The sequence below is a fragment of the Pyrus communis genome, chromosome 1 (genome assembly GCF_963583255.1).
Source record: "Pyrus communis chromosome 1, drPyrComm1.1, whole genome shotgun sequence".
In the NCBI taxonomy this organism is placed as follows: Eukaryota; Viridiplantae; Streptophyta; class Magnoliopsida; order Rosales; family Rosaceae; genus Pyrus; species Pyrus communis.
Genome location: NC_084803.1, coordinates 32786704 through 32802621, shown reverse-complemented (window position 1 = coordinate 32802621; position 15918 = coordinate 32786704). Strand labels below are relative to the sequence as shown.

General features: G+C 37.1%; 2 protein-coding genes across 3 annotated transcripts; one reads left to right on the top strand and one right to left on the bottom strand.

The window, feature by feature from the left end:
- The first annotated feature begins 8338 nt into the window (after positions 1-8338).
- Positions 8339-11300, top strand: LOC137744663 (two-component response regulator ARR17-like). 2 transcript variants are annotated; one of them, XM_068484434.1, is made up of 6 exons: positions 8339-8449; positions 8702-8889; positions 9295-9413; positions 10074-10154; positions 10428-10495; positions 10691-11300. In XM_068484434.1, the coding sequence occupies exons 1-6, from the start codon at positions 8361-8363 to the stop codon at positions 11019-11021; spliced, it is 876 nt and encodes a 291-aa protein (XP_068340535.1). In that variant the 5' UTR covers positions 8339-8360; the 3' UTR covers positions 11022-11300. The 2 variants fall into 2 exon arrangements, with proteins under 2 accessions (XP_068340535.1, XP_068340542.1); XM_068484441.1 differs by lacking the exon at positions 8339-8449 and having other exon boundaries at positions 8504-8889.
- Positions 11301-11418: 118 nt separating this feature from the next.
- Positions 11419-15506, bottom strand: LOC137744652 (protein disulfide-isomerase). The gene is made up of 11 exons (XM_068484426.1): positions 15163-15506; positions 14657-14687; positions 14258-14545; positions 13977-14165; positions 13754-13879; positions 13274-13411; positions 13042-13161; positions 12831-12945; positions 12186-12298; positions 11866-12076; positions 11419-11729 (listed from the first exon to the last, which is right to left on the bottom strand). The coding sequence occupies exons 1-10, from the start codon at positions 15336-15338 to the stop codon at positions 11870-11872; spliced, it is 1503 nt and encodes a 500-aa protein (XP_068340527.1). The 5' UTR covers positions 15339-15506; the 3' UTR covers positions 11419-11729; positions 11866-11869.
- Between the last annotated feature and the right edge of the window lie 412 nt (positions 15507-15918).

Below are 15918 nucleotides of genomic sequence, written 5' to 3'. Positions count from 1 at the left end.
GGCCTGAAATAATATTGTTGGGCCGAGCATAGGGTTTTGCTCGGCCCAAAGCTATGTCAACTACTATGGGTTGCTTGATAGATTTCGGGCCAGATAGTAGGGTCGGTCGAATCCTATCCTAAGAAGGAGTAATCTAGATAAACAAAAAGGGTCGAGGAAGTCCTGGTGCAAACAGGATTCCTAGCCAGTAAGGAATGAAGCCTCGAAAGAGGGGAAAGTTCAAAGTCTTAATGGGAGTGGGTTTGTTCGAAGTAAAGTTGGAACGGGACAAGGACTCCCAATCCAGATAAGGGCGCGATTTGATCTCAAGGAACGGATGCTATAAATACAAGAAATTATGCAACAAAGAGGGACCTTCAATTCAACATACAATTGCCCCGCGCAAAGCCTCTCAAATACCTTGAGATTTTTTCCTTTTCTTTTCCTGCCGACATACCTTCAGTTTGGATAAACAACACTGTGGAGGCACCCGGCGAACACCTTTAGTTTGGATAAACAACATTGTTGCCGCAGAATCAGCCGAACGAGAAGTACCATCAATTTGGATAAACAGCACTGCGTCGAGGCCGACTGGTTACCTATCTAAGTCTCGGCCGAGAAGGGTTTTCGAATCCTTGTTGGTAGAGGTCACCTTGCGAGCCCTCTCGGCGTAGTAAAGTGTTACGAATTGTGTTATTCGGCGTACTGGACGCTGAGTGATTTTATGATTAGATACTCACAAGTGAGTTTCAGAGTTCGGCACTCCGACGGTCGAACTACATTCACCATCAAGACATACATCACATTTGAGTACATGTGCCCATATAGTTTAGTGTCGATTCGACGTGCCTATACTCTTACAAATATAATCACAGTGACCGAATCGGGCGCCAATGATTTGTGAACTTCGCAGAATTAGTAGCCTTGTCTTCAGGCTCTAGAACCCAAAGACCGAGAGTGGTCCTTCCTCGGTCGTAGTCGCAAGATAAAGAAGTCAACAACGCGCTCAACGCGACATCAACGAATTTTACTCCTCAGCCGAGTTCGGCCGACGAGTTGGCACGCCCCGCATTCAACCGAAGGATGTAGTTAGCTTATTAGTTACTCGGCCTACGCGCCACATAGGTTTTGTAATTTTTAGAGTCAACACATCTTCAGTATTAAAATGGATATCAAATCAAAATAACCCTTTCCAAGCGGCACAAAAAGCAATGGCGCGACTGGCCTCTATAAAGCCTCAAGGGATGATTTGAGCTCTGCAGTCTTTAAAGGGGTTGTGCCCTTGTGCAACAATAAACGACCAATAAAATTGGTACGAAAGGATTGCAATTGTTGTTGGTACAATTCTTCGCTAATTTTAACGAAAATTTGGTCACCGCATATAATGGGAATTGGGAGTTCACTCATGCTAACACACTCAGTAGAATCTGAGACAATTGACTCATGAAACAGATTTGACATGATTTATCACAGCATACTCCAGAAATCATCTCCTTGTCGACATAACAATCTCACACAGCCGAGAGATCCTAGGTCGTATCCCACTTTGCTTTTGCTTGCCTCCGTTCTGCACTGATGAAGTTCCGGCACCGTCAGAGAACCGTACGTCACGAGAATGAAAGTTTTGCATTCTTTCCTATCGCGTGCGTGGAGCGCATTCCACCTAGTTTCATCAAAGGATTAATTGTTGCGTCACTAAAACACACAAAGGAATCAAGCCACTCTGGTTTATGTGTGTGATCGGTCATGAAGCCACATTATGTTAATATGTGTTATAAGTAACATGGTTTGATAGAGTTTTAGAATTGGTCTAACAACTCACTACTAATCAATATAGAAAGTGCGCTCACCTTAGTCGGATGGTTCAAGAGAAATGTCTGAATTTCGTGTTTTCTTTTGAGAAAAAACTAACATCTGAATCCTAAAAAGTTGCGGATATTCACTTGTTCAATTTGTGGGTAGTTTGAAAAACTATATTGTCCCCAGTATAATCGATTGTTCGGTCTAATGGGCATGGGTATATACAAAATACCATGATGAAACTTTTTGAAAGTCCAATCAACTATTCAATACATTGGACCTAGCACTGTTTTTTGAAAGTCCAATTTAAGGAAGTGAATTCAAGCCTAGTCAATCAAGTCGAGACGTGTCAAAGAAATAACCTGCTCTAGACCAAGTTAAACCATATTCTAGAGATTTCTGAATAATCATTCTTCTCCAAACAAAATTACAACTCGCAACCAACTAGTAGTGAAACCCCTAAGTACAAGTTGTATTTAATTTTGTCAAAGTTTTGGATAAAATCTCATACGATATATGATACTTTCATATTATCTCATTCATCAACATGGTTGATATCGAGTTTATCATATTGTTTAATTGGTAGGTCCATACCAAAAAACATTCTCATAAATAAATAATCGAAGAAGAAAGTATAGGATGTGTTCATTGTTGAGGCCACTAAGAACAAGATAAGATATAGAAGTTGATTTCATTTGTCTCCAGAATTCTTATTTCTTATAGAGTACGTTGTGGCCACGACACTCCATATTCAACGTGGCTTTTAATTTGCTACACCTTCTTCTCTTCTTATGGGAGACTTATGAAACAACGTGATTTATGCTTTACAGGAAATACTTAATGTTTGCACAACAGAAGTGAAAAGAACCATTTTTTGTTTTCGATTCTGGTCCCAGAAAAAAATATTCAGCATGCTGCATGCATGTTTTCTTGGGTTGGAAAAGAAGATGAGGAAGGGTGATTCGAAGCTTTGAATGGAGAAGGAAGATAAGGGCAGCGTGAATCTGATTGAGACAAAGAGAACAAGAAGAAGAAGAAGAAGAATGACGGCAACAAGAACACAGACCAGGCTAGATTCGTGAGAGAAGGGCGGAGATAGCGAGCATATTTTTCCCACCCAACTATTAATACATAAGTTTTGGGGTGTATAAGTTCTACAACATAAGCCATATAAAATAGGTGAGCCAGCTTAATAATCTGGGTACTATTTAGTATATAACTGCACCGAACAATTGGATTCATATTAGATATTCTATCCAATCCATATATAAGCCGCCAAACGAGGCCTAAATATTGGTTGGACCATTTAACACAAAAGAAAACACACATTTTCAGCACATTGGCCTATTACATTATAATAGCTCTTGGACCAAAATCATTTTTCGGAGGCCCCTGATATTCTGGGGCTTGTGCATGCACACACCTCGCACTGTCCATGGTCGGCATTGCTCATGTCAAACTATAGACCAAAACAGAGTCGATAACTTCAACAAATATATACATGGGAGTTCGAACAGAGATTGGGAGCTCCACCTTTGTGCTCGCTTGCCAATAGCCCGGGTTTGGACGTATGCATGCTATAGAAGTTAGAACTGTGTATTCTAGCATGCAGAGAAGTGCATCCGTGTACGAGAATTTTTATTGAGAAGTGCAAGTGGGACCCACGTCATGACAAACGTAGGATCATAAGATCATGCGTGAAGTGTTACGGGATCATATCAGATCATGCGTAAGTTGGTAAAAGCATATATGCTGTCTAAAGAGAAGTTTCAAAATCTGATTTGAAATAAAGTCCCTCTTCCACACGAACATTCATGCAATTGCAAGCTGTTTTTTTCTTCTCTTGACCATGTTTCCGACATGGCTCAAGGATTTTCTAAGCAGTGGGGGATCCATAAAAAATATTTGAAAGGTCATTAAAAGTTCATAAACATTTATTAGAAATATAATAACTTTAAAAATTAAACCAGAATTCTATTGTTCATAATTTATAGAATAAAGAACAATACAAGTTATAATTGTCCACGACACTTTTTCATATTTTCAAAACGCTGCATTATAACTTCATTATCAATTAAAGAAAAAACATTGCTTTCAGTATAAACAATCATGTTGTCACTCAACTATTGATCTCTCATTCAGTTACACAATAAGTTTTTCACAATATTCATATCGGAAAAGGCTCTTTCCACTAAAACAGTAGCAACCGGTAAAATCAAAGCCAATGTAAGTAGCAAATACACAAAGTTATATACTTTGTTCTTCCCCGTTTCTCCACCATTTTTTTTGCAAGACTATCAATTCCTTTCAATGAGAAGATTCACTACTTGAACGCATATCAATAATATAATGGCCAAGTTAATGTTTTTAATAAAATAAAAAGAACAGTAACTCCTCTTTGAGGCATTTTACCAAGTTGTTGGACGACATGTATGAAAGACAACTCCAACCTTCAAAAGGTCAGCACCATGTCATCCATGGGATTCATCGAAGTTCAGGAGGTCACATGACCCCCCTTGCCCCTCAATGGATCCGCGAGTGTTCGTAACAATTCGTAATTAGGCCAAGTTTTATTTTATATATTGTATGTATATGATCATTAATAGTTTGATAACATAACATGTTAAACTCTTTTAAGTTTGATTCGAATTTAATTTTTCTTTGTTTTCCTTTCCATTGCGATCATCTTAAATTGGCACATTCATTTTATTCAATTGTAATATGTTACATACATTTGGTATTATATATCCATTACTGCAATATTATGTCCTATAGATATCACTTAATCTTCATACATAAATATGACAGTCTTAGCTTGTGTTATATTTTATTTGTTTGTTTGACTAAGAACCCAAGGGTAGTCCCAACTCCCAAGTGAAAGTTGTAAAACTATAATGCTGCCTTGCATACATGCGTGTGTGCGTGTGTGTGTAATGGAAGCTTTTAAGGGAAGAAATTTTCATTTTTTTTTAATTTATAAAAATAGTGATTAGTTGTGGAGTTCAAGCCACATCAAATTTCAACGATCTAAATCGTTTTTTTTTTCAAGTTGCACCCATAGATCATCTTTGCAATATATTAGCCAAATTGAAAATAATTGAGGCGTCTAATTGAGTTTAAAGGAATCGATGCACACTTTGTTTTCTAAGAAATATTAAAATTTCATCGTGATAATTAAGTAGGCAAACAGTTTCAGATTGAATTGAATTTTTGCAAAGATGATCTATGAATCGAGACTAACGAAATAGATGTTTTAGATAATTGAAATTCAACGTGTAGTTGGCACTATAACTAATCGCTATTTTTATCCAAAAATAAAAATTTATTTGAATAAAGAGCCTGCGTATGTGGGTCCATCACTCCATATTCCTATAGGAAATATCTTTACTTTGAATACAAAAGTAAACACATTTTTGTGTCCTTTGAAGCAAGATCTAGTGAAAATCTCACATGATTTCTGATGAAGGAAAATACTGGAACGATGGTCAATAACATCGCATCCTCTTAGTCAAAGCAAGTAAAAGACACTTTAAGAACAGTATATATATGGACACAATCAAATCTTAGGACGACGAATTTCTAAGTTGAAAGACAGAAAAAGATGGCCAACAAACACGCTTTGCTTTTTTATAAATAAGAGAGTGGGATTTAGGATTTCTAGTTTTCTAACATGTATGCATAGTGCTGCATTTAACCGTTTGACAATGGTATCTTTGACACAAAAGAACGTGACCAAAAGTTGATGATTAGGGTATTTGTGACAGAAAATTTTGGCTAATACACTAATCGTGACTTTTTTATGGATATTTATGAGATGGACCCACATATACCAGTTAGACGTTCATGCAAATAAGCGTTGGAAATTGAATAGTTCTTGGCATTACTATTGAAATTAGAGCGATTAATGCAAAACAAATTGTCAACAGCAAACATGTGCTCGTGACACAAACGTAGTACTACAAGTTGAGGTTTTCATGGCCAACAAACCATGCTCGCTGCTTTGGTTGCTTCTTTGGTGATGAGTTGTCTAGTTGCAAACATCAATAATCAAGAGTGCCTTGTGGATATCTAGCTTAAATATGTAGTGCATGTCATGTTTTGACTTTTGTCGTTTAGTTTTCTATTTTTTCCAATTTTATATTTCTCAAATTGCGTTACCAATCTATCTGAAGGCTAAATTTTTTTGATAAAATGGCGAGCAATGTATTTCACTTTGGTCGTCTAATGTTCAATTGTTAAATTATATGCTACTCCAACTGCATCATCACTCACCAATCTCAGTTTATCCTTCCTCAACACTTCCATTTATCTGCAAATTAATTTGAGGTATAATTATCAATGCGTATGTGCTAAATTAGCCAAAATCTAAGAAAAATGGATACGTAATTAAATCTTATGGGATATACAATAATAAAAAAAATGTTTACAAAACTAAAAAATAAAAAAAATAAAACAAACGGTTAAACGACCAAAAGGGAAAATTTAGAGTGAAGCAAAGTCGCACAATTAAAACGAAAAACGTTTTAATCGACAAATTTGTAAATTAAAAATTTGGAAGATGCATGAAAAAGGAGCAAAAAATTTAAAAACTTACGGGTTCAGACAGCCTCCAACAATTGACGAATTTGTAAATTAAAACCTAAATCTTCAACGATCCAAGTGCGCATAAAAACAACATGTCTTTCCGGCCATGGTTGCGCAGCGATTAATTCAGTGCCTATATGAAACGTACGACAAGGGGAAGCACATGGCGAGACCAAAGACTAACACTTGGAATTGGCAGACAAGGTTTGGGGAGGTGGGGCCCACACTCAAGCGTGAAAAAGTTCAAAAATCTTGAGCAATAAAGATAAATTAAACTTTCTGCTTTGGACACCCTCGATGGAAACAGATTCGAAATTTGGAAGATATTACCACACAAGGGAAAATTGGACCCCACAAAAGATTATATTTTCAGGCCCACATAAGATCTCCCAAAATTTTCTCTGTGGGCCCCACCCACCCATAAAAGCCATTTTAAATTTCACGTCCTGGCAGGCTGGCCCCCACCCTCTGCCCTCCTCTCTGGTGTATTGCGCAAGCTTTCATTATTCCAGTCCCATTTTCATGCCTCTGTAGCTACATAGGCATGAAAATTAATCTCATAGGAAATTTATATGTTATTTTTGTTTCCTCAGTTCGGATTGTAGACTGCAACTCGTCCACTTAAAGTCGAAATTGCTAGTAATCGTCAATCATCCATATAGCCGTGAATTCGTTCTCATTACGGGAGTTTGTATTGCTTTACAACTCGTAATCAGATTGTTTTTATTTTTTTAATTATTTATGCAATTCGAATTATGTTATATACGAAACGTTTGACTGGAGAATCTGACTCTTTATCTTTAATTACAAATTTCTCACAAAGAACTTGTAATAAATGGTTAAGAACATTTACTCCGACTTCAAGATTTTGTTTTTAAATTAACCTCTCCTTGCATATCATTTTCTTTAACTTAATGAGGTTAGAAATGTAACCAACACTTAGTATATATCATGAATTTAATAATTGACCAAGAACTTGCAAGTGGTCCTTTATAAGCGTACAGCATACTATTAATTGATTCATTTACTAAAATTGCAAATTAAGTTGTACAAATTAATAAAGTAATTAACTACGTTTAGGGTTAGGGTTTGCAATGACTCTGCTATGTGGTTGAATATCTCTATCCTCGATCTATTTTAGTATTATGTGGTCCCTTAATCCTTACATACGCATAATTTTATAGTAAGGTCGGATTTTGTGCAATCTCTTTTTGCCCTTAAACTTGAGTCTCAAGTATAGTGACACAGCAAACTGATCCGATTTGAGGATCCACATCTTCTCCCATGATCCTACCAAATTATTTGGCACACTAAATGTACATAAACTGCAGAAAAAGAAATTCAAACTCGAATACAACTGATGGATCACACTGTTTTTAGCCAACTTAGTTAAATATAAATGTGTTTCGTGAATCACATCCTATTTTTCCTACGCAAATAACTAGGCATGCATGCAGGATGGATAATAACTTATAAGTAACTTACCAACTGTTAGTTGAAAACAAAACCCTTTCCACAATTTTTTTAGCAACCTGGATGTTGCGAGGGATACTTTATTTATAATTAAAGAAAAAAAAACATGAGTATGAGTGAATACATGCCCCAATTACATTTATCATAAAAAAAATAAATAAATAAAACATCCTGAGTAATATCAGGCGACTCAGCACACGACTTCTCAAACCGTTGCAAATACTTCTCAAGATTTATAATTAGAAAGAAGAAAGAAAAGAGAAAAGCCAAATATAGCAACTTAACAAGCAAAGCTAACCACATTTGTCTTAAGTCCCTAATTCAATCCAATTTTCACCCAAAATCAACTCCTTTTCATCATTATCTTGACCAAATGGGAAAAAGGATCTCCGGATTTCCCTTGGCAATCAAACAAAATCTCAACAAAGAAAATAAAGAAGATCTTGGAGAGAGAAATATGAGTGGTTGTACCAACGCGGTGTAGAGAATCTAGTGAGAGATCACAACAAGAGTAGTACACATGCATGATACATCATACAATATCAACGACATCTCTCTCTCTCTCTCTCTCTCTCTCTCTCTCTCTCTCTCTCTCACTATCTTGCAAAAACAGGTTTGGTCGCTCATTCTCTTCTCATCTAATATATAAACTCATGCACCTAATTGCTTAGAACACCTTGCACCTGTGGAATAATCACACATCACCTCACACTCATCCATTCATTCATTTCCCCTAAGGCACGCCTATCTCTCTCTCTCTCTCTCTCTCTCTCTCTCTCTCAAAAATATAAAAGGTGCACATTGACATTGGTACAAAGAATATACAGCAGCAGCAGCAGCTCACAGAGATTTCTGTGTTCATCAGGCACTTGAAAAGGGTAAATTTTGAGTCATCCGTTAGTTTAACAATGGAGGTGGTAGTGAAGTCAGATGTTGCAGACTTCAAACAACAGCAGCAGCAGCCACAACAACATTTCCATGTATTGGCAGTGGATGATAGCATTTTGGACAGGAAGCTCTTGGAGAGGCTCCTCAGAGGCTCTTCTTATGAAGGTAAACCACTCCTAAGCTCCTTAATTAATTAATACAGACATGAGCGTAGCTAATTTGATTAGAGCAATATGTCTCTCTCTACCCCAGGTTCGACTTCCCCTCCCGTAATTTAGATGAATTCAGTGTATTCGTATAAAAGTTATTTAATTAATTGATTAATGACCTTCCTCTCCACACTCACATATTTTTGGGTTCTTAATTTTCTTTTTCATATAATTTTAAATATAATCAAAATTAAACAGATAGATAGGTGTATATATATACATATATATATATATATAGAGCCCATTTGTTTTTTGGTTTCTTGGATGAACTTGCATCTAATTATTTGCTAGCTTGCTTTCTGGTAGTCTTATATTTTTAATCATCTGTGTTTTCATTTGTATATATTTTCTGTGGTAGCAGTGACTTGTGTGGACTCTGGGGATGAAGCACTAAAATATCTGGGTTTGCATGATGACCTAAACCAAAGTAGTACAATTTCCTCCTCATCCACTTCCCCTCAGTCATCAGATGTACTGGAGGTGAGATTTCATGATTATCCTTCCACACATAGCAAAAATATATTATTACATTGTCCAGAATTTAGCCAAGTTGCAACTTAGAGTGGAATATCATGTATAGGATATATAATCTACTGTAGAATTTTTAGAAAGACAAACCAAAGATCCACTTCCAACAACACCGATATTGTCTATTTGTCCCCAACTTTTTTTTTTTTTCAAAAATATTGTCTTTAACTTGATAATTACATCCTACACAATCCGTCAGATGTGAGGCTTTATCACAAAATACCTTAGTGTTAGTTAAAGTGGGGTTACAGTGTTTAAATTCTTTTTTTTTTCATAAATAGAGTCGATGTGGGATATTTCAACCGCTAGTACTGAATTTTGTGCATTAGGGCCTTTGAAATTAGGCCAAGTGGTAAGACAGAGCAGTAGAGAAATGAATTAAAATTAGGTTAAGTCAAAAGTTGAAATTTGTTTAAACTGCACACAATATTGAAGAAGAGTTTACTAGTTCCCAAAATATAACAGACAGATAGATATAATATTGATTTTAGGTTTTAGAATTAAAGTTTAACATTTTCTTACGTTGATGAAGGTTTTTGTACTGATTTTTTAGGTTATTATCTATGTGGAAAATAAGGTTTTTAATTAATTTCTCAATTGAATGGAATGCAGGGAGCAAAAGTCATCAATTTGATCATGACAGACTTCTGTATGCCCGGAATGAGCGGCTATGATTTGCTGAAACGCGTCAAGGTCTTCCACCATTACCGACTTAATTACCATATATATACTTTCTTGTACTATTTTAAATTTTTTGTGAAAAGAAACCACTTGCACATGCTCAAGATCAAATAGAAAAGTTTTGAAGAAGAGTAATACAACGTGACCTGATCTTAGCCGTCCAAATTTTGTGATTCTAACAAATATATATAGCATTTTAAATTAACTCTAGCGTATGCACGATTAATGTTATCAATGTAAATTGAAATAGTCATTATTTATTAATTAATTCCTAAATGTATGCAGGGATCTTCTTGGAAAGATGTACCGGTGGTGGTCATGTCATCAGAGAATGTTCCTTCTAGAATCAACATGTGAGCCAATTGCTGTAATCATTTTCCTTTCTTTGTTATTATATATGGGAGCCTTTAAATGAAAGGATTTCAACTTGTCAAAAATATGAGAATTAATTGTGGAGTCCACGTCACATTGAATGAGCTCGCAGATCATACATATGTAATTGTTTTGTTTGGAAATAATGTGAGTGTGCATTAAATTATTAATTGCAGGTGCTTGGAAGAAGGGGCAGAGGAGTTTCTGTTGAAGCCACTCCAGTTTTCAGATTTGAAGAAGCTTCAGCCTTACCTGCTCAAATCCCTCCGTCACTATTCTTCAATCGACAGCATTGACAACGGCGACGACAACGACAATGCCTCGGTGAAGGAGGAGGTTGGTGGTGGTGAGAATGACCAAACTGACCAAACCAAAAGCACTACTGAGACTAATCATGCCAGGGGTAATACCGTCAACAACAATATTGTTGGTATTAGCAAGAGGAAGGCCCAAACAATACCAGAGAGATCAAGGCCCACGATGAAGGGATTAGCTGTTCTAGTATAATTAATCAAGATTAATCAGTTCTAAGTCAATACACATTTAATTTATTACTAGCGGTGAGTATGCTATACATACTGTAATCAGATTTTCCAAGGATTGAGTGTTTTACGACGCTCCCTCTTTTGAAGATGTGGTTTGGTTTTGGCAAAAGAGGGGCGTCGATTCGGTTATCTCGAGTTTCAATCCCATAAACTCTCGGAAGGGTTGTCCGAGCGTGTTTTGGTTTCAAACGTTTCGCATCTATAAAGATCATCTCTATAAAAAATAATTAATTAAAACTAAGGTTGTTTAGCATTGGTTCTGTGTGTCTAAATAGAAAGCAACCACAAGAAGGCAAGAAAGCATACACAATTGACTGGGAGAGATGATGAAAAATTACGGTAACTGGGATTCAGAGATATATAATTAACTTGAGCATTTGTAAATTAAACTCCTTCCGAGGGTTTCTTCTACATTAACAAAACTGCACATTGTAACACTTACTGCTATCCCTGAAACTAGTGTGCCGGACGACGAAAACACCTCCTGCTTTATTCAAAGGGAAACCCAAAAACTAGGGAAGACATAACTACTGATAGGGAAGGAGGGATATGGGAGGTACGTCAGACATTGCTTCCCTTTATGCTCTACCGTTCTCAAAGAAAAGAGTTTATATCTCGGCCACCATAATATCCAACTAGTCGCCTCAATGTCTCTCTTCTCCTTGTACAGCTGGTTCAGGAAAAGAACATTTTGAGACCCAAGTCCGGACTAACAACTTCATTCAATTTTTGAAGAATGTAACTATGCTTCAAGAACTTTGTCAAGCTGCGTAAACTAAATACAAAGCTATGGAACAGGCATTTACCTATTTAGAGCTCATCTTTTCCGGATTCTTGTTTCTCGGCCTCTACTTGTTTCTCAATTTTGTCCCGGTTCTTTTCAATGAAAGCAGCGATGGCTTCCTTAGTTCTATCTTCCTCATCATATGACAAGACCTTTCCACTTGCCGTCTTGAAGTACAGAGTCGGGAAGTATTTGACATCGAATTCACTTGGTACATCATTTGCAGTGGCATCCTAAAAATGATAGCAATGAAGAACAATTAAGAAAAACTCCTTACAAACTAGAATGATCAGCATCTGTAGAAAAGGCTGATAAAGCAACTGGCAGGGTAATAAATCTTACAAATTTTGCAATAACGACATCGGAATCCTTTTCATATGAGACTGCAACTTCATCCAAAATTGGAGCAAGCTTCTTGCAGTGTCCACACCAAGGAGCATAGAACTCCAGCAACACTGCAGAGTTAACAAAATCACATTATACAAACCAGTCCCGAGAGCAACCATGTGAAGACAACAGCGGAAAACATAAAAGTAGACGCTGAGCGGCTATGTGAATTAAATATGTATCAAGTTTAATGGTCTGGCCCAAAAAACCATCTGCCTTATTCGAATTTATATGATAACAGACCCTACCATTGTATACAATAACAACAAATAACTGAAGAGGGTGATGACAGAACGAAACACTTGGGATACCAGAAAGATGTGTGGTATAATTAACTCAAAAGCAACTTGTGGAATGCATCGAACCATAGATGATCCCAGCTTAACACTTCAATATAATAGGCAGTTTTTATGTTCTAATGTACATTAAACAATTTGCCCTTGGTCATAGAATAAGATCGTATTTGGAGAAAGTGCTTGTTCTGATCAAGGTATTGAGACTCAAAGGTCTTAAGAAAATCAAATAATTAACAGATAAGCAAAGAAATACTAGTAAGAAAAGACACTTAATAATACAATGCAAGAGTTTCTGTTTGCGCACCATTTTTCCCAGACTTGATGTACTCCTGGATGTTGTCAGCGACTACGACCTTGACAGGCTCATTGTTTGGCTCGGGAATAGGTTCAGACTTCTTGTATGGTGATACTTTCCCATCCTGAGGTTATGTAATTTAGTCAGTAAGTGTCAACAAATATAGCTTTAATCAAACTTCACTGCAATCAGGTTATAAAGAAAGAGGCAGAAGCCTCACCTTATATTCCATCACCCATGATGTGATGTGATCTGGCTGCAAATTTGGTTTCAAAAACTTTTGGCCATCAGGGGTCTGGATGATGATGAGAGGCACCTGGTCTTCTTTAAGTCCAAAATACTGTTCACAAAAACCAATAGAACATTTAACATGGCGTAAAATATAAATGATAAAACGAATCTGGGAACATGAAGACAATTGCAAAGGGTAGTCCAAATGAGAACATTCTAACCTGGAAGGCGCCCTGACTAGCCTCAAGATCTCCAATGAGAAAGCTTATGCCTTCTTTCTTATATTTCTCAGCAACTTCACGATATGTTGATTTAAAAGCATCAGAAGACTCGCCGCTGAAGTTCAGAAACAACATGGCCTACCAAGTTCAAAACCGGTGCATTAGAAGACTGCATCACTTATTTTGGGAAGAGAAAAAAGATTGAGATAGAGCATTAGGCTACAACAGAATTATAAGTGAACATGTCATGACTTAACAGGACATACCAAAAGGAAAACAAAAACAAGCTACGATAGAGCATTAGTCTACAATAAATATTTTTTAAAAAATACAGGAACATGTGGATAGAACTTGAGCAACATTGAAAGGGAGATCTGATAATGTAAAGAAAAAACATGATTTTTCCAACACGAATCAACAAGAAGCATCAACTTAATAATAAATAGATAAATAAATCCAAATCATGTCCATAGGATATACCTTCTCATTTGGATTGTTAAAGAATTTGACAACAAAAGGGTGATTGGTTGGGTCATTGTTGAATTCTGTAATAACTGGCAAACTAGATTCTTCAACAAACTTCTCTAGAGCATCCACATGAAAATCCTGCAAGCATGATCACTTCGGTATTACATTTACTGTCCATAATACCTCAAAACAAAGCATGACAAACTGAATCCAAACAGGAAAAAGCCGAATATACCTCAAAATCAACAAAAAGTTCATCAAATGGCTTGAACAGCCTAACTACGGGTCCAGACACTGATGAATCACCACGAGGAAGGAGTTTAGCATCGAGAGTGTGACCAAATTCATAATCAGAACGCAATTTCTCAGCCAGAGCTGAGAAGTTATTATACACCTCTCCAGAGAACTCCTTGAACACACCAACCTACAAATATACGAAATGAGTAGTTATGCCATCTGATACTCTTCAAAAGATTACATCGAGCTAGGAAACATAAACAGACATTGAACACTTACAATAACGATCTTCTTGTCGCCAACAAGAGTAGTTGCCTCATCAGTTGTCTTGATTTCGGCAGAAGCCGGACCACTCTGCTTCTTCAAATATTCAACAATACCCTCAGCTTCACGAGGACCCTTGTATTCTTGGATGGTCTTCCCACCATTTCTTAGAATCTTAATTGTGGGAAATCCCTTCACCTCGTAATCAGATGCAAGTCCTTTGTTTGCCTCTTCATTGGCATCAACCTTTGCTAGAATGACTGGTGGGTCATTTTTACTCAAAATCGACGCAGCTTTTTCAAACTACCCAAACATTAAGCAAACTAAAATGTCAGAATAAGCAGAAGATACATGGTTTCTTAATTGAAATGCAGAATTGGTGACAAATAAACATTCAACAGCTTAATTTCGTACCTCGGGAGCGAGCTTCTTGCAGTGGCCACACCTATAAGAAACATAGACAGCAAAATTAACACAACAATCTATCAGAAAAGTACCAATACAAAAAAAAAAAAAATCAAATCGAAAACTGAAAAGCATATCGGTATCTCATTTCTTCAGCACAGATAAGCACTTTCCGCATGCATGTTGCTCCGATATAATTTTCGCAATTATAATTCGAAAATTAAATAATAAAACGCTAAATCGACCATTAAACCACTGCATGCAGATGCAATAAGCTCCAAATTCACCAGCACAAACAAGAATTCACTTATATAACATCAATTTTCAACCGTGAAATCAAATCCATAGCAATTCCTCATAAATCGCCTAATCAAAAAAGTCGAAAACATGAATTCGGAAAAATTTCAGATCCAATCACAAAACGCCAAACACAAATCAAACGAAGCAAGAGAAACAACGAAGATCGATCAAATCATAATCAACGGTGAAAACTGAGCGCGATGCGAATTGCATACCAGGGGGCGTAGAACTCGACGACGATGAAGTCGTGCTTGCTGACAGTGTCATCGAAGTTGGAGCTGTCGAGAGTGAGGACGTACTCCTTCGATTCCGCCTCCTCGGCGCGGATCGCGGTGGCGAACACGGCGAGGAGCAGAAAGAAGCAGAGCGAAACCCTAGAAGACGACGCCATTTCCGTTTAGCCTTTTCTGAGAGCTGCTTTGGTCTATGGAGGTCTCTGAGAGTCACTTTCTGGGCGGAGGGGGATTAGATGGGGCGTGAAGTGAGAGAGACAGAGAGAGAAAACGTGAGATCTCGGGTTAGAGAGAGAACGAGACAAACATGGTAGTCACACGTGACAGTCTCTTGGATATTTTCCTTCTCTGTACTCACGCGTGTGGGTATATGGAGTATGCTCGCACTACATGCCGTCAACTTAACACGTGGAGGACACTGACTGGTTAGACATTGTCACAGGGAATGCTAATTGGAATTTGCCTCGCAAAGATGGCAACTGCATCTCCTTTTTCAACCGGATTTGGTACGGAATTAAATGGTAAAGATGAAGAAGAATTTGAAACCTCAGAATCATTTAATTCTTGAAGGAAAAGATTCGGAGCATAAAGATGCAGCCAGGTATACTGTAGTGACAAGATTCGACTAATAGAAATGGCACACGTCAGAGAGAATTCTAGGTCACGTGAGAACAATGGACATCTTAAGTATTAAATCTGGGAAAGAGATTTCATCCAGATCTCTCGTATCAAATCCTA

Excerpts from the sequence above, each read along its gene's own strand:
- LOC137744663 (XM_068484434.1), top strand. The coding sequence starts at position 8,361 with ATGATACATCATACAATATCAACGACATCTCTCTCTCTCTCTCTCTCT. Across the intron at positions 8,450-8,701 it reads TCACTATCTTGCAAAAACAG|GCACTTGAAAAGGGTAAATT; the intron begins GTTTGGTCGCTC and ends TGTGTTCATCAG. Across the intron at positions 10,496-10,690 it reads GTTCCTTCTAGAATCAACAT|GTGCTTGGAAGAAGGGGCAG; the intron begins GTGAGCCAATTG and ends TATTAATTGCAG.
- LOC137744652 (XM_068484426.1), bottom strand. The coding sequence starts at position 15,338 with ATGGCGTCGTCTTCTAGGGTTTCGCTCTGCTTCTTTCTGCTCCTCGCC. Across the intron at positions 13,412-13,753 it reads TTAACAATCCAAATGAGAAG|GCCATGTTGTTTCTGAACTT; the intron begins GTATATCCTATG and ends TGAACTTGGTAG. Across the intron at positions 13,162-13,273 it reads CTAGTCAGGGCGCCTTCCAG|TATTTTGGACTTAAAGAAGA; the intron begins GTTAGAATGTTC and ends TTTTGTGAACAG.